The 24,003-nt window shown below is 43.7% G+C and overlaps 1 protein-coding gene across 4 annotated transcripts in view; it reads left to right on the top strand.

Moving 5' to 3' along the window:
* CCDC85A (coiled-coil domain containing 85A) overlaps nucleotides 1-24,003 on the top strand; it is a 162,229-nt gene that overhangs the window by 97,127 nt on the left and 41,099 nt on the right. Inside the window, exons 5-7 of one of the 4 annotated variants that reach the window (XM_059467759.1) lie at nucleotides 97-172; nucleotides 988-1,055; nucleotides 11,020-11,069. The exons of the other annotated variants lie outside the window; for them this stretch is intronic. Of the exons in view, the coding sequence (XP_059323742.1) occupies nucleotides 97-172; nucleotides 988-1,055; nucleotides 11,020-11,052 (177 nt within the window). The 3' untranslated portion in view covers nucleotides 11,053-11,069. Of the gene's footprint in view, nucleotides 1-96; nucleotides 173-987; nucleotides 1,056-11,019; nucleotides 11,070-24,003 lie in introns of those variants that run through there. 4 annotated transcript variants of the gene reach the window in all.

Genomic DNA, 24,003 nt, shown 5'->3' with positions numbered 1-24,003 from the left:
GAAAATACATTTTGAGTGTTGGTGTGGGGTATCAAGGAGAAGATCGCAGCCCAGACCCTGCTCTGTGGTTGGTAGATGTAAACTCTTTGTCCCCAGGTGCATTTGTGTTTGCATAAGACAGGAATTGCATTATGTTTCTTGTCCTGCTTGTATCTGAGTCAGCAGAGTGGAGGTGAGTGTCTCCAATTTCTTTCCACCTTCCTAATCTGCTTTGTCTGTAATTTTAAAGATTTTGAAGTTTCCTGTTTATTGATTGAAGGCTTCTTTTATCCTTATCCATAAACTTTGGAAAAGACCCCAGATAAGAGTAGGCTCAATAGAAATGAATCTGATAGCTCCTTTCAAAGCCTTGAGTTTGCATATTTTTAATCTTAACAAATTAAAAATTTAAGAAGATCAAGAAGGGGTTTCTTTGCTGTTCTTGCTGCCTTTTAGAAAGGTTTCCAATGAACATGCCTAGTTTTAAGTGCAGTATATCCTGACTGATGGAAATAAATTATTTGTCTTAGGAGAGTCACAATGTAAGTATCTTGTTATTTTGAAAGCTACAAAGTTCAGCCATCCTACTCTGCTGGGGAAATCACTCATTTTAGACTTAGCACAATTCCTATAGCCTGCTACTTTTTATTTCTTCCACGTGCTTTGGGATGTTCTCATGAAGGCAATTAGTGTTCCAGTTGAAAACCCTTTTCTCAGACCTTTACACTTAGATTTGAAATTGAGCTCTACACAGAAAGTGTTGATTTTGCCTCAGCAAATTGTCTGTGGTGGAGCTCAAGTGTTTCCATTTCATGAGCAGCTGTGAAAGCTGTGTAGGCATCAGTGGAAGTGGCCACTTGTTGGATGTGCTGTGAGATGGGTGCTGTCCCCAACACAGGTCACACTTGGCAGTGACCTGTTGGGATTAACTTGCACAATGCCTTCAGTTAGCCCCTCTCTGCAGGGGCAAATCCACATTGATTTCAGTGAAATGTGTGTTTTTGACAGGGCTGACCAACCCCAGCATGGTAAGTGTAGAGACTCCTGTTTCTAAAGACTTGGAAAGGATTAAAAAGGTGAGTGTGTGACAAATATGTGAAGATGTGCAATACAGAAGTTATTCAAGGTGGTCTTACACAACTTCCATTAAATGCTATATTTTTCTCCATTCAGATTTTTGGGTTTACAATTGACCTTCTGTAAGTAGCACAGAATGTGGAACCAGATTTCTAAAAATGACTTGTTTCTTGCACCCATGAGTTCATTAGTCCACCACAGTTTATGCAGGAAGGTGATCCAAGGTTTTAAGTATTTATTTTTAAAACTCACAGGGGGAGGAAGATATGGGGTTTCTGCTACCAGCACTGTAGGCTTTCTGTTTGTTTTTGGGATTTTTCCCCCAAGTAGCCTTGTTAAGAACCACATTCCTAGCAGTGCAGTGAAAGCAGTCGTTACTTTACTCCTGAGCTGACTGGCATCCATTGTGCAGCATATTTCAGCTGTCAAAAGGTTGGACTCAGGCCACAAGGGGCTGGAGAGGGCAGCTGCTGCTCTGGGAGGCTCTTTATTGACTTTAATCAGAGCTTTGCCTGCCCTGGGCTTTATAGAAGCACTTCTACAGAGAAGTCCTCTTTGGTTTGACAACTCCTCTCACCAGAAAGTTGTCAAACCTCTCTTCTTTTATATTTATATAATTTGCTGCAAGCTTGAGGTTTAATTCTGACATCTGTCTGACCTTGATCAAACTTGGTAAGACTCTTGACAGCTCTGCTGTGAAGAAAAGGCTTTAAACTTCAGGGAAATACTTGGTCTTCACAGCAAGGCTGAGTCCTTCTGGGTGTTTTGTGTTCTGATTTTGTCAGCTACTGTAAAGTTGTGGGGAAGTGGTAGAAGTGCTGCTCATTATAAATTGTTATTGTTGTGAAAATAATGTGTAAATGTGAATTTGGATGTTCTGTGTGTACCTGACCCTGCCAGCTGAGAGTAGGCAATAAAAATCCTGGGCTTGTTGTAAGCAATGCTGAAATTGTGACAATGGGAGTTGGGAAATGGCCTGGAAACCTGGCCCCAAACTCTGCTGAGCAGCACAAAAGGACAATATTTGATAATGATCCCAAAGCCATGCTGTACATACAATATTATATCACATTGGTGCCATCCAGTTTGCTTTCAAATCTGGAGGATCTGTAGCTGACAGATGTTTGCACATCTGTGTCATGAGTTTGCACAAGTTCTAAACTTATTGTAGTTCTTGTGGGCTGTCATGTGAGCAGCAAGAGTGAAGTGCTGGTGATAAACAGCAGAGACAAACGTGTTTTGATATTTAAAGGAGTAAAATAAAATATTTAACTGCATAGTCAGAGTTTACCAGAGTCAGTACAAGCCTGTCCCATCTTCCTTGCTCTGAGCTGGGCCCTGAATCATGTCTGAGAGGAGAAATTATTCCTCTGCATGTCAGACCTCATTCCAAAAGTGCTGTACTCTCTACCTGGAGCTGCTGCTCCGAATTGGGAGCATGTCTGGGAGCAGCCTGGCTATTCCTGGAGAAATGGGAGTTTGCAGCAGCTCCCATTTAGCTGGATTTGCAGTGCTGTGAGCACAGGGAAGCAGTGGATCCCACAGGGGGTGTGACCTCCCCAGAGCTGGGGCTGTAGGTGAAGGTGTGGGGTGGAGCAGAGGGTTTGCAGGTGGCTCCCAGAGTGGGGCTGCAGTGTGACATTGCAGTGCCATCAGCAATGTGCTGTGTGCAGCTGGAGCTGCTTTGCAGGGTGTGTTTATGCATTAATCATTGGCCTTCATGCATGTTTTAAGCTATGGGGGAAGTTACCTCAGCCTCTCGCTCACAGGCACAGCTGGAGGAATAAAGGATGAGGTGATAACATTTCCTTTCATAATTCTTCTCATCTTCTATGCTCAAAGGTTTGATCTTGGTATTTTTTCTTGTATGACATGTCAGCTTTCATTTATAAGATTTATAAGGCTTTAAAAATACCCTCTGCTTCATGGTTCTCCTACATATTTTCCTGAAATGAGTGTCCTTAGACTTTGGAGTGACAGAAAATGGGAGAGCAAAATTTGGCCTGGTGCCTGTTAATTGAAAACACATGTATTTAATTCTAGAGGTTTTAACCAAACAAAACATTATAATCTTTTGCTGTAATCACACCTAAATGTTCTGGGTAATGAGAACAGAAGTATTTGGGATGGAAAGATTGCTGAAATGAGATGAGAAGATACCAGCAGTAAAAACATTTTGAGAAGAGAGCATTAATAGACCCTAGAAGAACACTTGACAGTTCAGCTCTGACACAGATATCTGGGTGTAAGTGCCTCTATAAATTGATCTGCTTTCAGCATTTGCAGTCTGAGTGTTGGTTTTTTCATCTAAGTGATTTATTTTCAACTTTCTATTTTAAGAAGTCCTTTGTTTTACTCTGAGCTTTGACTTTTGTGTGAAAGGAAGGATCCAAAGGCTTTCATGTGTGCTTCTTGCTTCCTGCTGAGGTTATTAATGAAGAGAAGTCAAAGTGCTGACTAACACCTCCTGTACTGCTGGAGGTGTGAGGGCTCTTACAGAACAGATGCAGCATCACCTCTCCTTGAGCAAAGGTGTTTGCAGGCTAAACAGAAACTCAACATAAATTTTGGACACTTTCTCTTATAAATGCATTTGTGAGGAGGAAAATTAAATTAGAAAACACTGCACTGAGTAAAAAGGGGAAACTGCAGTGTGACTCCAGAGAGAAAAAACTCCTAACAATGTTGCTGAGTGAAGTGATACCCTCTCTGTGCAAACAGCTCCCCTTGGCTGGCTCAAGAGTGGCATGATGTCATGTTTCCATGTGTGTTTTCTTACACTTCATGTTTCTTCAAGTTGAAATGCAAATAATCTGCCTGTCATCAATGGCACTGCACACACTCTGGCTGTGATTTGAGCTGTCCTGGTGGCACCCAGCACTGCACAGCTGGAGCCTGGGGCAGCATTGCTCACCGTGCAGAGTGAAACCAAAGGCCACCAGGATCAGTAGAATTTTTTCTTGTGATGTCATGTTTATTTTGGGTATTTAATTTAGAAGTGTGGAGCTCTGAAGCTTTGTCAATCAGAATCTTTCAATTGAGCTCTGTAGGTTTGATGTCAGACTTGTAAATTAGTTCTGGCTGTTACACACTGTAAGAGAACTGGGGCATGAGTTGTGAATATGGATGTGACTACAGCATGCTGCATTCATTACCCAACTCATTTTTTTGGGGGAGTGATTTATCATGTTGAAAATGTGTTTTGTAGTATGAAAACAATGAACCTGCTAGAAAGCCACGTTGTAGGACTTTTGGGAGAGGTTTACAATTCCATGTACTTAACTTCCCTGACATAACTCCTTTAGATGTGAATGTTTTAGTGTGCAGTGGATCATCCTTGCAGCAAACTCTGGCTGTGTCAATGGCAGATTGAGCCTCTCCTTATGGAGAGTGGCCTGGTGTGGTGGTGTTTACAGGGCTCTGAGCATGAGGGAAGAGACAAGGATCTGACTCCATGTTTCAGAAGGCTTGATTTATTATTTTATGATATCTATTATATTAAACTATACTAAAAGAATAGAAGAAAGGATTTCATCAGAAGGCCAGCTAAGAATAGAAAAGGAAGGAGAATGATAACAAAGGCTTGTGTCTCGGACTCTGTCCGAGCCAGCTGACTGTGATTGGCCATTAATTAGAAACAACCACATGAGACCAATCCCAGATGCACCTGTTGCATTCCACAGCAGCAGATAATCAATGTTTACATTTTGCTCCTGAGGCCTCCCGGCTTCTCAGGAGGAAAAATCCTAAGGAAAGGATTTTTCAGAAAATATCGTGGCTACAGCCTGGTTTCACACGTTGTCTGGATGTTCAGCACTGATTCCTGCCCAGCTCAGAGGCTGATCCGAGGCGCTGGGGGCAGGGCTTGCTGCAGTGGGACTGAGAACACCCCAGCACCTTCTGGGAAATCACTGCTTCCAAGTTTTATTGGCTTCTCCTTTCTCCCTGAGGGTGCATATCCTGGTGGTTGTGTTTTGCAGTGAGGACTTAATGCTAATTCGGCCGTTCTTGGATGGAACAGAGGCATTCCCTTCAGCCATGTCCAGCGTACCTGGGCTCTCTGGGAGCAGGGTCCCTGTTGGTCTGTGCTGCCCGGGATTTGGGCGCTGCTCCCGTGCGGGGCCTCCTGCAGCCCCGGAGCGGTGCCCGTCTCTGCCCAGCGGGACGGAGGGAGGAGCCGCGCTGGCTCCGTGACTGGGGACGTGTGGCCATCCCGTGTCTGGAGTGTCCCCTGGAATGTCCCTGGCCCCGGGAGGGACGGGCAGCTGATCCATCCCAGCGCCGGGAGTGATCATGTCCCCACTTTGCGAGCCAGCCCTGCTCCCACCCCTGGCTGTGGTGGTGGTACACCTGCCATGGAGCTGGCATATTCATCTTCTGTTTTCTTTATTTCGTTGGGCGTTTCTGAGAAACAATGTATTTTCTGAGTGGTGAGTGGGAGTTTGTTTTGCTGTGTACAGGAAACAGCAGAGAAGCTTATTTATTTTTCATGGAGAGTGGGTCAAGGTGTGAGCCACTTGCCTTTACCTCAGAGAGCTCGTCAGGAGTTTGCAGGCTATTGGTGCTGTCTGCCTGAAATAAGTGGGCACATCTGTGTGTTATTCTATTCTTTTAGTGCCAGAATGGCAAATCCTCACATTAAAGCCTTGTCTGAGCCCTTGCATAGAGAGAGTGCCCTTAACCTGAGCTCAGGACCTCATGTATCAGTTCTTCACACAGCTTTTGGAGTTAGTGCCATAAGTTTAGAAAAATAAAATATGGGTTTAGAAATATTAGTGATTGAATTGTAAAATTCTCTGAACTATGGCACTTACAATACAGTCAGTATATTACAGTAATTTTTGGTGAGTGATGCTTGTTTAATACATTCAACCTTGTAGTGTGTATTATACTTGCCAGTCAGAATGTCCTGTCTCTTCTGTTCACCTATTCAATGTTTTTTATTTGTTTATTTTTAAGTTTTATTATGAAGTTAACAGTGGAGGGCTGTGCAGGGCTTGGAGCTGAATGGGTTAAGAGTTAGGGAAGAGCTGGCAGGCAGAGTAGTGTGGGGTTCACATTTTGTACTGCCACACACACAAAGTGCAGGGATGTTGACAGGAGTAAGGGACAGCAAGGCATTCCAAATTACAGGGTATTTAATGAGCTCTAATAAAGCCTTGTGTTCATAAGAAAATGACTGGCAATGAAAATTCATTGGCTTCTGAGCTGATAATGTCTTTGTAAGTTATGTCTTAATTAGTAAACTGAAGCACAGCTTATCTTGGGTCATATTGTCATGTGCAGAGATATATAGTTACTGAGGGAGCACTGAGAATCATCTTCAAGTCATGATCTTGATGTAAATCTTGTCTGCCTGGGCTTCTTCACTGGTTCAAGGGTGGCCTCTGTGAGGAGAATCAGCAAGGACTGAAACAGAGCTTTCAATTTTGCTGATTGCATAAAGCAGTGCAGTAATTGTTGGAGAGGGAAGGAGTTATACAAGTATAACATGGGGGGTGAAGGGCATCAACTAAAATTGCCTTTGGAAAAAGAAGCAGTAATGATTTTACTCTGTGCTTATTTAGTGGACTTGTACATTTATTTTAAAGTGTTTTTAATTCTGCAAGGCACACAGAGGAGGGCCAGGATTGTAATCTGTGTCCATGAGCATTTGGTATGCAGCATAGAAGTGTGTGCAAATTTATTGATTGTGAATGGGAAAGCTGCTATCTTGAGCTAGGCTGTCTTAAAAGATGAACAATTCTGTGAAGGCTGTGAATAACAAATAGTCTCAGTGCTACTCCTCATTTCTGCTATCAAATTTGGGCATATTTGCATTGTTTTTGTAACATTCATGGGGAGTGAAGAAGGCAGCAGCTCTGGACTGTGTAGCTCAGCAAGGACATGCTTCTTCTACCCTGTATTTTTTATTTGCATAATTCATGTGAACTTTAGTGGTTTGTAAAAGTCCTTATAATGAATGGAGTGGTTATTTGGACCAGTGAACCAGCAGTTCAGGCACTGTCAAGAGTAAAAGATGTGTCATAGCTGGAAAAGCACAGTGAGCCATGTGGCAGCCACAGTATGGAATGTCTCCTAAAGATCTCCTCCATTTTGGTACTTCCTCAAGGTTGCACAAATTATTCCAGAGCCTTTATGCCTGTAATATTAAACACCTCTGATCTGATCAGTGGTGAGATAGCTCCTTCAAATGTTTGACCTCAAATCTCACCAGATTTCTTTCAGTGCATCTCCCTAAGCTCCTGTGAGCTGTGAAAATTTGCCTTGATCAACATTGGAGCCTGTACCTGTGACTTGGATTCAAAGGAAAATGTCAGTGCTTGCTACCAAGGGTGCAAGGCTGATTCATCACTCTGTGATAAGCTCCATTTAGGCCAAGTGCAGCTGGAGAAAAGCATTGATTCCTGACCCACATCCCCTCTTGGCTCCTGAGCCTGTCTTTGGTTTACAGTGAACCAACTTTAGTGATGTTCAAAATCCATCTGATGACTTCTGTGGTCAGCAAACGTTGCTGAGGACATTAAGATGAGCCTCTAAAAATAGTGTTGGGTTATGAGAAACAAAAAGAACATTCCACTGGAGGCAGATGAATATATCAAGCACAACCACATGACTGCTGTGAGGCAGAACCTGCACATTGACTCAGATCCTTCCAAGGATTTGAGCCCTTCACTCCTTGCACTGAAATGGGATGCCCAGAAAGAACATGATGCTTAAACATCCCTGCTCATGCAGTGCTCTGAATGAAGTCACTTGTCTGTCACTGTCATTCACCTTGTTTGTTTGGGTCCATTTTAGAAATCTCTGTAACCTGAAGTTAAATTTTGAATTTTAGGTTTTTGCAGTGTCACTAAGTCCAGAAAGAAAACATGACAAAGCATTGCAGCAATGATCTTTTCCTAACCAGCTCTCCAACCACTGAGACCAAAGGCTCTTCAGTGTTAACTGAGCAGCAGAAGTCACCAAATCTGTCTCCTCCAGGTACAGGTGCTGAGAACCCTTTGATTCATTCCTGCTGTTGGAATTTGATGCCTGGCCTGTCCTCCAGCCAACACTGCTGAGGGCTGCATTGGGACCACTCACAACCACAGCATGTGCACATATTTTGGAGAAAAGATCCTGAGTTTTTACTGAAACAAATCCTAATTTCAGTGTGAAGACTTTGGGATTTTATGTGTTTTAGCTTCTCCATGAACATAATCAAATGCTGACTTTTTTTTTTGTTCACTTTTGAGTGGACTGCAATGTCCCATTCAGCCTGAATTCCTGCATTGGTCAAGAGAATGGAAGTGACTGATCAGACTGCCTTGGAAGCACAGATCCCAGAGTTTTGTGCTCTCAAGCCACTCCATCATCCTGGATTTGTCAAGAATGAGTAGAGCAGTGTTGATGCCTTGTATTGATTGCAATATTGCAAGCACAGCCAGTTGTATCCATGGAATCCTGAAAAGGTGCCTGTGGAACTCCAAAAGGAGATGTAGCACAAAGGGCTGGCATGACCCACTTTGTACAGCAATGCAAATTCCAGTGTATTTACTGATCAGCTGCCCCCTGAAGTGTGTCCTTCAGGCACTGAGCAGCTTATTCTATTCTACTTTTCCTGTTTTGTGGCGTTTTTATTTTATTCATTTTTCTTAATTAAGAAAACCTGACGGTTAATTCCAGTGTCACTTTGGAAAATGGATATTAGGAGGATTGCTGAAGAATGTTTGAATGAGAAACAATTTCTTTTGGTGTTGAGAGCAAAATACTGCTGAATTTATCACTGCAAAGATCTGTAGTTGGGATGTAGCAAACCTTGGCTGTGTCTGCTTTGTGCTCAGTAGAGCTGCACTTAGCACATGTATTTTTAAGTCAGTTGATGTTAGATATTAATCCTGCATGTCACTTTAGGATTTTTGAATATTCCTTGTCCTTGTTGCAGGGGAAACATGATTTTGACTGCAAAGATGCAGTCAGGTGATGCTTTTTCTCAAATTTAACACTTTAAGTACTTCTAATACCTTCCCAGTTTTGTTAGATTTTGATTTATTTATTTGTGCAGTGCTGCTCAGAAACCCGTAATGATGGACAGGAAGCAAAGAGGCTCTGGAAAATCTTGGGCAAGAATCTGTAGTGAAAGATAAAAGTTACTGGTAGGTTTTTATTCCCTGGAATGAGAAAAATCCAGATAGTATTTGCATTTTGGTTATTGGGAAATGCTGTTCCCCAGGGAAGCAGGAGCACTTTGATGCCAGACCCTGAAGCTCTCTGGTCTGTCAGGTGTCAGGAGAGTTGGCTGCTGCCTCAGCCAGCTGCTTGATTTGCACCTCAGCTCATGGAGCTGCTGGTATGGGGCCCAAGTGCCCAATCTGTGCAAGCAGACATGGTTGCATGGCTGGGAATGGTTTTTGGGAGAGTTCAGCTTCTAACCGAGGGCTTGGCCAGTCTGTGGAGAACCAGGGGTGGATGAGATTGTAGAGCTTGGCTTGGCATGGTGCTGGTTTGCCCCCTGTGGGTCTGTCCATGCCCAGCTCCATCTGTGTTTATTCTCCATGCCTGGAGAATTGCTCTGAATTGCTCTGATAGCCTTTAGCCCAGCTGATGGGTTTGCTGACCATGGGGAGTTGTGGGATTTTGGGGAGAGCTCATCAGACATGGGGGTAATCAGACCTTGCACCCCTTTTTGCTCTGGTTTTGTGGACTTGTGTTTTCATGTATGTGTTGTGCAGAAAACTTCTCCCTCTGAACACGAAGCCAAATGCTGAAAAGCCCAAACCCAAGTGTATGGCAGATCTGAAAGGTAGCAGAAGAAATATTCAGTGACATCTATTTTCACAGGTTCACAGCTTATTCTGAGTTGGAAGGGACCCACAAAGTTCATTGAGTCCAACTCTTTAAGTGTAGAAATTGGACCCACAGCCTTGGTGTTATGTGCTGAATTCACCATCAGAGGGAAAGATGATGTAACATATTGGTCATCAGATTAATGACATTTATGCCTCTTCTGGAAATGGCCTTTGCAGTATGTCTGTCCTTTTCAGGCCCAAAATTCTGCTCTGGTTTGTGCTGCAGAAGCTTTCTGAGTTCCATGGAGTTCTGTGAGCATCTGAAAGGTCCAGAGCAAGTCTGTGACTCCTGGGGTACCCAGGGCAGAGGAGGACATTGCTGTTTTCCTTTGCTCCCTGCTCGCTGTGCAAAGCCATTGTCAAGTCCTGTCCTTGCTCAACTTTTAAATAGGAGTTTGAGCCTGCAGAGGTTCTGGGAGCAGAGTTGTGTGAGTGAGGAGAGAAGGCAGCTCTGCCCAGAGAGCTTGGCTGGATGAACTCACAGAGTGTGGCCCTGGAGAGCTCCTGTGTGTGGGCTGGGGCAGCAGTGATGTGTGGAACATTGATTTACGTGTGAGAACGCTCCCCTGGTGGCAGCCCAGCCAGAAAAAATGTCTTTATGGAGGTGAGACCTTGATGTGTATGGAGAGCTGTGGGTGTGCAGTTACCCTGAGGAAATGTTACACCTGTCAGTAGTGCCTGGTTCTGCTTGCAGCTCTTACCAATACTTCTGGAAACAATTTAACAACCACAGAAATATTGTCATCATCACCTGTGTGTTAGGAACCATGAGCTAAACAAAAGACAAGACAGGATTAATCAGCCACCAATTAGTGCAGGTTTCCTGAGGTTTTGCTGCTGATTATGCCATTGCATCATGTCAGTTTTCTAACAGCTTTATTAGATTAATCTGTTCTCAGCATGGTGTAGAAACTGGGGCTGAAGTTACTCACATGCCTAGAAAACACCTTGATGAACAATGAGCTCGAGACAAACATTTTCAATGTGTTTCCTTTCAAAATCAACTTTTAAGGCAATGCTTCCTTCCTGAATTTCCTGAACTGGGCTAGTGGGAAACAAAGCTATTTTTAATTCTCTTTTGTGTGTGCAGCATTCCTGTTAGAAGCCATTAATCTACCTTTTGCATTTACAGGGCTGCTTAAAGATGTCTTGGCACACAAAGTGATTTACAATGGATCCCCACCTGAAGGGCTGTGATAGCTTTTCTGGAGGAAAGCTCTGTTTTCTGTCCTGTTCCTCATGGCCTGTTTTTACTCTTACAGTGTTTGTGTGGCTGTAGTTGTTTTGATCTGGGAAATGAAGGTGCTGGTACCACCAGAGGCGTGGGCAGTGCTCTGCTGTGGATTTCAGGCTGCTAACTGGTAAAATCCAGAGGAGCATTTGTCTTCCATCAGAATAAAATTTGAAAATGAACATTCTTGAGCTTTAGAACAAGAGAGAACACAGTATTTTGGCAAGATGGTCATCTGGCCCTCAGCATCCATCAACAGTGTGGCATATTGTGAGTGTGCCAGGGAGGGGGAAGTGGTGCTTAGCAGAAATAAATCTGCACGGCGAGGCTCTGGCTGAACATCTGTGCCTTGGCAGATGTGGAACGGAGAAGCTCGGGGTTCGGAGCTGTTCTGGCTGCCTGCCGGCAGATCTGCTCTGGCAGGTAGGTGGCTGCTGCTCTCTGTCAAACTCTGCGGGCTGAAATGTTTGCTTAAAGTCCTGCGGAGCCGGGGCTGCCTTCAAGGGAGCGCTGGGGAAAGGTTCTGCTTGCTGCCAAAAGCTGGAGCTGTCCTGGGCGAGGTCACTGCAGCAGGGGCACTTCAGCAAGGGATTCACCCCGCCCAGGGCTCGGGGCCGGCTCCGGAGCTCCCCAGCACGGGGTTTGCCATCCCGGGGTGACAGCCCGGACATTCCCGGGGTTTGCCATCCCGGGGTGACAGCCCGGACATTCCCGGGGTTTGCCATGCCGGGGTGACAGCCCGGACATTCCCGGTGCTGGGAGCCGGGGTTTGCCATGCTGAGGTGACAGCCCGGACATTCCCGGTGTTGGGAGCCGGGGTTTGCCATCCCGGGGTGACAGCCCGGACATTCCCGGGGTTTGCCATCCCGGGGTGACAGCTCGGACATTCCCGGTGCTGGGAGCCGGGGTTTGCCATGCTGGGGTGACAGCCCGGACATTCCCGGTGTTGGGAGCCGGGGTTTGCCATGCCGGGGTGACAGCCCGGACATTCCCGGCGCTGGGAGCTGTGCTGACAGGACACAGCACCGATCCTGCCCGGAGCACAAAGTTCCTGCAGTTCCAGCCGCTCCCGGCCGTGCCAGGCCAGCCCTAAATGGCCCCTCTCAGCCAAAATGTGCTCCGAGTGCAGGCCAAGGTTTCAGAGCTGGGCAGAGGTTACAGAGACATTAATACGGCTCCTATTCTCATCTGCAATTGAATTGGAATTGCAATTCAATTACAAACCAGAGCAAACACCCGGTTGTGTGTCCTGAGCGTGATTTAGCAACCTGTTAGTCTTTTAATTGCTCTGATTATTTGGTACTTGAAATAAGTGTGTATTTTTAAAATCTCGTGGCAGTAACTTCTGGAAAAAGTCATTGCTTTTCATTTTGCAGGCGTTTTGTCTTTCATGCTGAAGTAAAGGAACATATGGTGCTACTTCTGAGGTAGCACTTGTTTAAATATCTTTCCTTGTAAAATTTTCTGCAGAGCCATATAATTTTCTCCTGTAAAAATATTCCTACTGTGTTTAACTGGTTTTACAGCTACTTAATGGGATTATCATGTTTTTATAATTGCAAACATTTCATGGATGTGGGTCAAGAAATTAAACTCTGAACCCTGAATAAGACAAGTCAGCAGTAAGCAGTTAGAAATTCGAAGAGAGTAGTAAGAAATAATGATAATAGTGTAAAGTAAATAAAAAAGTTTATCAAAACACATCCCAGGTATTTTGAAAGGGTCAAAACAGTAATTTTATTTTTAACTGAGCTCTTGGCAATCAGTAGACTTGGAATGCTCTAATACAGTGTCCAGAATCCTCACATGGAAGCCAGTTACATCTCTGTTTGTGCTCAGTCTGGTGAACAGGCTTCCCAAATCATGGTGTTCCTTCTGCCTGAGTCAGGAGCGTGTATTAAAAAATGTAAACCAGCAGCACATTCATCTGTACACGATGAAGGGAGACTGGAAATGTTCCTGAGTGTGGCCCAGCCAGGAGAGTCAGAGGAGTGGAATAACTGGAATATTCTGTATATTTTTTGTCTACATTGCTAGACTCTTACCCAGCATGAGAGATGATTAGTGAGAGGCTAATTGGCCTGTTAAACAAACATATTTAGAAATGTATAAAGATCCATATCTCAGGAATGATGCAGATCTGAAACCCTTCTCACACAGCAGTGGGAAATGGATTCCAGCACTCCAGGGGCAGTGTGCCAGGCTCCCTCTGCTGCCTCGGACATGCTGAGCCCAGGCTGGAGCTCTCCACAATCCGGGCACCTCAGAGAAAGCTGCAGGGATGAAACATCTCCGGGCTCCAGGAGAGGAGGAGCTGGCCCAGCCTTGCCCGGGGGGCAGAGCCTTCTCCCCCTGAGGGATCCCAGATGGAGCAGCAAGCACACAATTGCTGGAAGTGAGAAGGCAGGAGTAGGATGGACTGCACAGGATCTCCCTTCTCCTGCAGCTGGGCTCAGGGCTGATTGCCATCTCTGGGGAAACATCACTCCCGTGTGGAGGTGGCTTTTGGAGCTGCAGTGAGAGCAGGCTGTGTTGAAGTGAGGGGAGAACGACCATCCTGTGATGCATCGGACTCAATTTATTGATCGATCAGCCAGTTTAAATAATAGTGTTAACGAACTTCATGCATATTCCAAAATCCAGGTTCATGATAGGCTAACAGAGAAAACTCTAACCACTCCTTTTGTTTTACAATACCGTTGATTGTTTACACAAAATAAAACCAGTGTTCCCACTGTGATATGCAAGGTTCCCAAAACTTCCATATCTGTTCCCAGGGTGCCATCTTTTCCCAGAGAAGGTGTTTCACTTGTTATGGGAAGGCTGCCTGAGAACCTTATTGTTTATACAATGATGCCTGAGAGAGTCTAATTGTTTATAGAAGTCAGGCTGGGAACTGCTTTGGAACTGCTTCACAACTACCTGTTACTTTTCTCTCAATTGCATGGCTTCATGGCCTTTTTCTTCAAGCCATGCCTGAACTAAACTCTCCACAAGGCTGTGTTTAGGCTGGAGTTTGGAGTCCCACCCTGCTGAGTGCAGACAATGGAGCTGCTCAGAAAATTGTTTCTGAGGGGTTTTTTGGGAAGAAGAAAGTGGATGAGGTCAGACAGATTCAGGGTTATATCTAAGAGTGAACAGGTTGTAAAGTGAAGAACTGAAAAAACAAAAATCTTAGAAGGAGTCTGGGTAAGGGGAAATGTCACAATCTAGTTACTTAGAGTTGGATTATGTTGAATTTGCCCTGTTTTGAACAATATTCCTGCTTCCTGAAAATGCAGCTGTGGGAGAGCAGAATTAGGGTACAGGACAACCAAAGCTCCAGCATTTCCAAGTTTGAAATGGTAGGAAAAGCTGTAGATAATGACCATTTATATATCACTTGTTTGTGGGTGCTGGATGCACAACTGAAGGGTTTTGTCAATGGCTGTAGTTTTTCAGTCAGTCACAGGGAGCAGTTTGGTCTCCTGCAGGTGGAAAACAGGACATTTGTCACAGTGCCAGCCATGGCCAGTGACCATTGTGGTGCTGCTGCTCCTCCCCAGCTCCAAGGGGCTGCTCAGGGTTTTTATTTCCATATTTCCATAGCACCTCTGAGCTCCCCTTGGCTTTTGGTGTTTGAGCACCTGGAGGAATCATGCCAGTCTTTCCTCGTGACTGTGAATGGGGTTTTGGCAGTTCTGGCAGGTGATAGTCTACAAAAGTGAATTTCTTTTTGTGTGGCCTCTCCTCTCCCAGAGTTCCCCTGTGTGCTGCAAGGCAGAAATCTTTCATTATGGAGTATTTAATTTTTCAAATGACTGCTGCCACTGGATCAGTCAATAGTCTGTGTTAGTTGAACTCTGCTGCTGAATCTGAGCTTTCCTATTGAAAAACTAGAAAACAAAATATTTTTTTTTTAATCCACATTTACTAAATGAACCTTAATGATTTGTGCAAGTTGTTACTATGAGTCCTTTGATTATTATTGCTGGTGGAAAAGCAATTACATTGGAAAACCAACTAAAAGTCAATTGTGAGATTAAAATCTGCAGTTCTAGATCTTTTCCTTGATTTATTTTTGGTAGTGGGTGATTTATTATTGAGAGTGAGACAAGGATATAGGAATTCCTCCTTGTTAGTCCCTGCCTAGCAGCTGTTTGAATCTTATGGCACTAAAAAGTTCCTACAGATGCTTTGGGGCTTGGAAAAACATCCCAGGTGAAGTGAATGTGTAAGAACCTGATGGTTCATTTGATACGTGGCCATACAGGGTAGCAGCTCATTTAGGGGACCCCTTCTCCCATTTTAATTCAACCAGGAAATGCTCACTCAGCTGCACAAATAGGAATATCCATCTGTACACCTATGATGGGATCAGATTAATTAAGGTAAAAGAGGTAAATTAACTTCCGTTTCAAAGGCTGCCATGAATTGCTCAGTAATAATTTAATCCTATTTTACACAGGTAGAAGGCACCATGTAACTAACATGTTAAACTACAAATTTCTGATCCAACATGAGTTTTGAGGGTTTTTTATTTTGTTTTCAGCATTGTTAAGGAGCTTAGCTAAGTAGCTTTACAAAGGTAGAAGGTTTGAAAGCTTTATTGAATATTTTTTAATGCTTAGTTTTAGCCTTAGGACTATTTCTAACTATAACCTGAATAATCTCTCTGTTTGTCTAAATGGTAATTCTGATAAATTTAACATGAATCAAAGGTACTGTGGGATGGAAAGATTTCTGGAAGGTTGCTCAGAAAATAAATAAGTTTGGTTTTAATTGCACAGGTTAATATGAAACTGCCTTTTTGGTTTGCAAACAGAAAGTGATCATGTGCATTTGCCTGGGAATGAAGATCCATCCCTCCATCCATCCCTCCCTCTGCCAGGGTGTTTGTGAACAGTCAAAATGTTTATCAGGGAGGGTTTTTGTATTTCCAATTTCACTGTAAGGTAATAAGTGCTTTCCAGGGAAATCCAGAGCTGTGGGCTGCATTCATTCACAGCCAGCACACCCCATTCCCTCCATGCTCCTGGACAGGTTCCAGCTTGGATGTGAAGCTCTTGGTGGGAAATTTCAAGTCTGTAGCAGGAAGGTTCTCTGGGGGTGACACAGAGCTGGTTCTGGAGCTGTACAAATAAGCTCAATATTCAAATGCACAGTCCCTCTGAGATGCCACAATAAGGGAGAAAATAGAATTAATACAAGTGTTGCCAATCCATTACTGTCCTGAGAGCAGGAAATCAGCCCTGCTCTCTGCCACAAGTGATTTTATGGAAGTCTGGGAGCCTTCCTTGCTGGGCACCAGGCTCTGTCTGGTGCTTCAAAGAATTGTGACTTGCACTCAGGCTGTGACAATCTGGGATTGCATTTCTGGAGATTGGAATTGGGGTTTGCCTGCTTCCTTTTGACATCTCTCTGGTGACAGCCGAGGGCCAGCAGTGTTTGCAAAAGAGATAATGGTAGGCTCAGGGCTCTTCTCCTTGAGGAAATGCAGATTTTAGTCACTGATAATTAAAAATTACAATTACTGTGTGATCTTGGGTGTGGTTTGGAGCTTTTTCCCTCTTAAACTGAGAAATTTCTTAAAGCATTTCACTGGAAATTGGAACTAGATGGAGAAACATGGTGCTGGTTAAATTGTGGAGAGGGTGAAGCACAGGATTGTGGAACCTTTGGATGAAGTTCTGCTGTGTTGCAATTACTCCTGTGGGCATCACAGGAACAAACATGGTGCAGTGGTAAGCCCAGAGTCTTGGGGATAAATAATTTATTGAAAGTATCCTAACATGAGATGTTCTGGTGTTTAAATATCTTGAATGAGAAGAGAATCATGTGCTTTTTCAGTCACTCCCTTCACTAAAGTTGTAAAACAGAAAAATCCACATGCACTTACAGCCAAGGTCATTTCTTACACACTCAGGAGAGAGATTTGAAGTGGAGTCAAGGAAATACTGAACTGGGATTGTTGAGCCTGTTCTCCTGCCAGGAGTGCAGACCTTGAAGCAGGAATAAGAATTAGGATTGCCAGGAGCAAACACTGACCTTTCAACACTTGGGGAGCTGGAAGTTGGCAGATCACAGGGCAGTTCCAAAGCAGAGTTCCCAGCCTGTTCAAGCCCATTTTGATGAAAAATGGGATGTCAGAGGCAGAGGGGACATTTATCTTGCTGCAAAGAACCATTCACACAATGATTATCTTGATTTTATTTTCACAGGAACATATGTTTCATGTTTAATTGTCAACACCTTCCTTAAGTCTCTGCTTCCCACCATAACTGAAGTATGAAAAATCAGTGGGAATGCAGTGAAGGAAAGAAGTGGGGTTGGAATAAAACCTTGGCACAGTTGGCCACATGTAGAACATTTTTTAGAGCATTAACAGGGGTGAAAAATGTGGCCAGTAATCCATAGGGGGGAAGGGGCAGAGGAATTTGGCTTTAATTTCATTTTTAGTGGGAAGAAGAAATGAATTTGAATGAGAAATTGATCAGACACAGTTGGATCCTCTTGCAGAAATATTGCCATTGATTTCTGGAGGAATGGGATGTGCCACCTTGTGTGCCTGTGGCTGGGCTTTCCTCTTGGTACAGAGTAACTCACTGACACTCCAAAAAACCCCAACCCAAACAAGACCCACCACAAATAAACAAAATCTACTTCACTGCATGGAGAATAAATTAGCTTTTAAATCTCTAATATGATTGTTATGGAGCCATGGAGGTTGAGGAAAGATTCTGAAATTTTGCTGTTCAGACAACTCCACACTGTTCAGTAGTGGCAATGGTTAATTCATTTTCTAAAGATCACTTAGATACATGGGGCTGAAACTTTGTGATTTATTTTGAGCTATGAGGAATATAATGTGAAAGCCTATTCAGGTTTTACTGGCTGGCCAGAGCCTGCAGTCAGTTTAATGAGACACAGCTAAATTTACCATGATAAAGTGCTGCTTCGTGCACAAAATAGATGCTGTGGTCCTGTGCTGGTGATTGATGATTTATTGCCTTCAAAACTGTTGAACCAATGTGCAGAATTAATTTTGAGTGGATTATTCATTGTTTTTATCCCTTGAAATCTTGTATGATTGATACACAATTTAAAAGAAAAAAAACCAAACTCAAAAATGAACTATGAGAGATTTTTAGGTGATGCATTTCAGAACACCCCCGTTTTCCCCTGAGATGTTTTACAAACCTAATGCACAGCAGTTTTGTGCTGCAGAAGATGTTTATAGCTCACTTTATTTGGTTCCTTATCAAATTCCAGGTTTTCCTCTGTAAAGCTCTCCAGGGACTGAGTGAAGCTGCCGTGTGTGGATGATCCTGTGCGTGGTCCTTCATCCCTGGGCTGATCCCAGCTGACAGCCCTCCCTTTGGAGCCCCAGGCACTGGGAGATGCCCACAGCAGGGGAATTGTCAGCTCCCAGTCTTGTAGCTGCTTTAACCCTTTAACTTCTGGGGAGAGAAACCAGCTCTGGCAGAGGATTCGGAAAACTGAGAGGAGAATCCAGGAGATGGAGAGGGGAGAGGTGTTAGAGGCAAGGAAAAGGATTAAATGTGCTGTGGTTGTGTCCCTGTGACAAGCACACCACAACACAGAGTTTTGGGGTTTATTCTGATTTATCTTTCTAAAGATAAATCTATCTGATTTATCAAGCAAGCCTTGGCTCTGCCTCTGGCACTATGGGGATTTGGAAAATCCTGTGCTGCTCCCCCAGTGGGTTCCTTACACTCAGGGCTTTGTAAAATCCCCATTTCTGTACTGGTCTGTCCTGGGGGTCTCATTTGGGCCATGCTGGGTCTGTAAGCTGAGCTCTGGTGGGTCCTGCTGGAGCAGGGAGCAGCTCAGCTCAGCAGTGTCAGCCTCCAGGGCTGTTCTGTCTGCTGCTGCAACCATCAGCTGTGCTTCCCACATCCAGGGACTTGGGCAACACAGGATTTGTGCTCTGACAGGCTCCACAGCAGCTAAATGTTGGACTCAGGTGGAATTTTGTGGTCTTTAAGCAGTTTTGGTCCTTGCCCTGATGACTTTGCTTTGGGAGAGGTTGTTTCATAATCCTCCTTTAGGCTCCTGTGCAGGTTTGGAGTGACACAAGGGCTCAGCAATGCCTTAGCTGACAAAAGCAAAGGCTCTGTGTTTCATTTAATCCTTTATTTATTTAAAAGGAAAGAAGCTGTACTTTTGCAAGCAAGGCTCTTCTCAGCATCTGAAAGCTGAGCAGGGTCAGTCTGGATCGTTACCTGGATTTTTAACCTCTGGAAAGAACACAGGTGAGCTTGTGGTGGAAAAACCATTGTCTTTGAGTCAGTCATAAATACTGAGAGGGTAAAGGTTGAAATATTAAACTGAGATTCTTTCTACTTGCTCTTTGAAATACCAAGAGCTTGAAAGTTTTCCCAAGGCTCTCTGCAAACATTGGTGTGGAATTATCATTCAGTTTTTGTCAGGAGCTGCTGTGCAGTGCTGCCCTGGGCTCCAAGCAAACACAGCCTGTATCCCCCTCTCCTCTGAGTCCTGAAGCTGATTTGTGTTCCCTTCTCTCATCACAGCACCTATTTATGCTCTTTATCACAACCATCCTTACATCCTCTCTTTGGCCCCTGTCCCTGCTGCTCTGCTGGTGGTTTGGTGGATAAAATAGATTTAATTATAATCAACAATGCCTGCTGAGGGTGGCATGGTGGCAGGACTATGTCAAGAAGAATCATTTAATGCTGGGGAAAAATCATCCCTTCTCTGACCTGTTTTATCTCTTGGAAATTCTGTTTCCCTTATGCTTCCCTACACATCTTAAGAAATTTCATTGCTAAAGAACTTTATGATCTCTAAGTCAGTTTTTTAGCCTTCATCTTTGAGTAAATAAGTATCAGGTGACTGTGCTGCTCAGACTTGGAGCTGCTCACAACTCCTCTCTCCATTACAGACACCAGGCCCTGAAGTGCAGCAATCCAGGGAATATTCTGTTGGGTAAAAATCAATCATCATATTCTTTCTACATCTCCTGTTTTGTTATCTGTCACCTTGAATTCATCAGAATGATCCATGTTTGGGTTTTCATCTGTAAATCTGGCCAGACTGTCTGACAAACAACTGTGGCCATGAGACACTTTCCTTAAAGGGCTCTTGGCACTCAGTTCTCACCCCTGGACAAAGTGTGAGAAAATGAAAGATGTTGTGGGAGACATGGGATTGTTTTCAAGGACTAAGTTTTATGCTTAAGGTAGTCATAGAAGAGTGCTTTCAAATTATTGATATCTGGAATGTGAAATCATCAAACTTCTACAATGGAAAAATCTTTTTGTATTGGAGAAATGTATCTGAGGTCAAAAATAATTTTGTCTCCTTCAGCAGCCAAACCTCTGTGGGTTCTTTGTAGCTCTCTGAAATGCTCCTCATGTGGCTGGGCTGGTGCTGGGTGCTCCTCCCTGGGCAGGACAGAACAAACCTGCCCAAGCTTAGCCTCTTTGCTGTTCCTCTGGAAGAGGCTTCCCTCTTCTCCTCAAGGTGTTCTGCCTTATTCCAGGTGCTCAAGGCATGAGCTTTGAGCACTTCTCAGCCTTGCCTTTGCTTGCAGTGGTCAAACACATTTTACTGATTTCTTTTGCAAATGCTGCTTCAGTTTCTCTTCTGTATCCATGGTGTACTTCTCATGTTCCTTTCAACAGAAATAAGAAACCTTTCTATTATTATTATGAGTAATGGGGAAATCAGCATAGTTCTGGATCCCATTGTAAGTTTAAAACCCCTTTTGGGTGCTGTCAGAAGAGACACCACAGTTTGTTCCTATCCTTGAGACAGGAGCCCGTGTCTATCAAAGTCCTGATGGGTGATGATCAAGCTCCTCTTGCTCGGGAATGTGAGATGTGGCTGACCAAACAGTTGGCAGGCTGGGTTTATTTTTATGTCAGAGAGATGCTGTGTGTTTCAGTGCTGGTAGTGTCCCTTCCCTGGATATTCAGCAAACAAAAATGGTTCCTCAAGGTAAGAAAAAGGGTAAAACAGCCTTTGGCCAAGAACAGCATATGCATCAAAAATGCTGCTTTTTGGAATATAGTTAATTAATAGAATTAAAACTCCTAAAAAGCTGGGTGTTGTCAGCAAGGAATGAGAGATAATCTTGAAACAGGATCAAACTTTGAGATAGAAAACACTGAAGGGTTCATAGCCTACTTCGATGCCTTTAAAGCAAAGAAAGGAGATTGACTGTACTTCCTAAAGCCACAGGTATCATTCCAGCTGCTGGTTCTGGAAATTCAGATGACTTCAGCTTTGTGATTCTGATTAAATGTTGACAAACTTATCTCTCTTCCTGATACACTTGCAGAAACTTTGTCTTGATGTCCCAGGGCAGAATTTGGATTTGATGCCTCCCTGAGGATAAATTACACTTGGTATTACATGCTCACTTTGCACTGCATGCTTCAGTTTAGCTTTTCCTGATTGAAAGACAAAAAAATGGCAAAAAAAAAACCAGTAGTGAAGGAATGAATATCTGATATTGGGAATCCAGAACAAATCTGAACCAACTCTGAGTGTGTGAAGTTGTAGTTCCTCTGTACCTGCTGTGGTGAAAGGTTTGTGTTTAATTCAGAGGGAACAGAAATGAAACTCTTGTACATGAATGAAACAAAAACCCCCAAATGTTTGCCTGACTAATGAGCAAGGCAATTTGTTTAATGGTGTGATTTGTTTCTTATTTATTTTAATATTCTTTTCCTTAGAGAAAGCAAACTGAACTCCTTCCCCAGCTGAGATTTTGCAGGTGGGCAGTGTCAGCAGGAATGAGGAGTCTCAGGACAGGAGGATGGGGAAAAGGGCACTGGGTGGTTTCTAGGCAGTATTCCTTACACTTAATGCCATCAGTGGCTAAAACAATAAGCAGCTTTGGTGTCAAGTTTTGGAGATTTTGTACCAGAGCCAAGAAAAGGGAGAAAGGCAGGAAGCCCTGGAATGTGCTGAGGGTGCTTGTGTCTGGTAGGACACATAAACAGCAACTGTTTCAAAGGGAAAGTAGAGGTGGCAGAGCAGCAGAGCCCTGAATTGCTGTCAGGGCTGCTTTGGGTTGTGCTGAGTGTGCAGACCCTGGGAACATGTTCTGTGTCAGAGCAGGAGAGGACAGCTCTGCTCAGGAGATGCCTCAGCTTTCTGCTTTTCTATTCTTCAGGTTCTATTCTGCTTTAGTGTGTAAGTCTGGGCTTCATATTAGGGGATGTGAGCTCTCTCCACAGAATAGGGAGGCAGAACAATTCCTGGGGACCAAGGACAGCCAATCCAGATCTCAGGCCCAAGAGCACAAACAATGTGGACTTAGAGAGTTTCTAGAAAACAAGCAGGATGGGACTTCATAACCCAAAGCTCTAATTGGACAGGTAACTCCAATGTGCAAATGGACCAAAACTTATAAAAGTGTGAGGCCCAGTGACCTGTTGTCCATTTTGTGGCCATTTTGGGTTGTGCTGCCCCAGGATCTATTCGAGGCCTCTTAATAAATCCCTACTTTTTTTTTTTTTACCTCCACCCAGTCTCTGCTCTGGGCCAGCCTTCACAAGGCATTGAGGAGTCCTGGCCTTGGAGGGGTGGGCTGGGGCTGCCTCAGCTTGCCTAAGCAGCATCTTGATGAAATCAAGGAAGACTGAATTTGTTTAAAGTTTTGAAGTGGAAAGGAAATAATAATGATGCTTTTCTTGAGGCCAGTTCTTTTTTCAGACATTTCTTCACTTCTGTCCTCAGTAAGAGTAGGCTCTGACTGCAGGAGCTGCTTTAATCTGATTTAGTAACAGCTGGAATACAGAGATTTTTTTTTTTCTTGTTTAGCTGTTTATGCATCTTAATACATCTTGTTCCTTTCACTTTATTTCTCCCCAAAAGAGTTTTAACAAATGCAAAGACACTGTAATGAGGAGGGAAGAAAATGACTCCTGACCACAGAGCTGTAGAAATTAAATCCCTCCTTTCTTTTTCCTTCTCTCTTGCTAGAGAAGGACCTTGTGGATGTGACTCCATGCAACCAGCCCCCTGCAGCCACAGGGGATGGGAAATGGTTTGTGTGGGTGTTCCAAATCACCAGATAAAAGAATAAAAATGGAACAGATGAGATGCCAAACCCTTAACTAATTTAAGGTGGCATAATGCAAAGGGCTTCTGACTGATGGAGAATTTGGCTTCATTTTTAGATCTTCAAGGCATTTCATACATGACATCAAATAATGACAGCTCTTCTGAAAGCTGCAAAGATTTGGATAGTGGCCACCCCAGTGATGCAGAAGTTTTTCTTTTCCATCTTCCTTCCATCCCCTGACTTTATTGCTTAATAAAATAGTTCATTTTACCTGGCAAGCTCAGCCAGTGTATTTTATGAAATTCATGATATGGACTTGTCTAAAGCTGTGCTCTACACAGTGGATCTGGTTACCAGGTGCAGCAGAACTCCAAAAATGAGATTAATTAGGCTCTGGAGGGAGTTTTCTGGGTCTGACCATTCAGCTTTGGGGTTCCAAGTGAAGGAATTCAAGCTCCATACCATACTTCATGGGTTCTTTTATTTAGAAGTAAACAGCTCAGCTGGGATCTCTTAGCCTGGTATGAAATTCCAGCCTGATGGTTTTCTGATAAATAGTCTGTCTCCTGGCCTTTGCTGGAGCTCTAGGAAGAAATGCAAGCTGCATGTAAAGCTGCAAGCAGAATAAGCTGTATTTCACTTTTATAGAGATTTTTAGCAGCAGTTATTTTTATTCTGCTCAGACATTAACCCTGCTAATTTTCCCTTTTGTTTCCTTAAAGGCTTAAAACTAAAGCTTATCAAAAGACAACAGGTTTTCCAATATTTCCTGGGAAGGTAAAGGAAAAGTCCAATGAAGAGGCATCAGTTAAAACAGGATATCCATCATTTTACATCTGGTG

Source organism: Ammospiza nelsoni, chromosome 3 (assembly GCF_027579445.1).
Source record: "Ammospiza nelsoni isolate bAmmNel1 chromosome 3, bAmmNel1.pri, whole genome shotgun sequence".
Taxonomy (NCBI): domain Eukaryota; kingdom Metazoa; phylum Chordata; class Aves; order Passeriformes; family Passerellidae; genus Ammospiza; species Ammospiza nelsoni.
The sequence above is the reverse complement of the archived record's forward strand: the minus strand, read 5'-3'. Positions and strand labels throughout refer to the sequence as shown.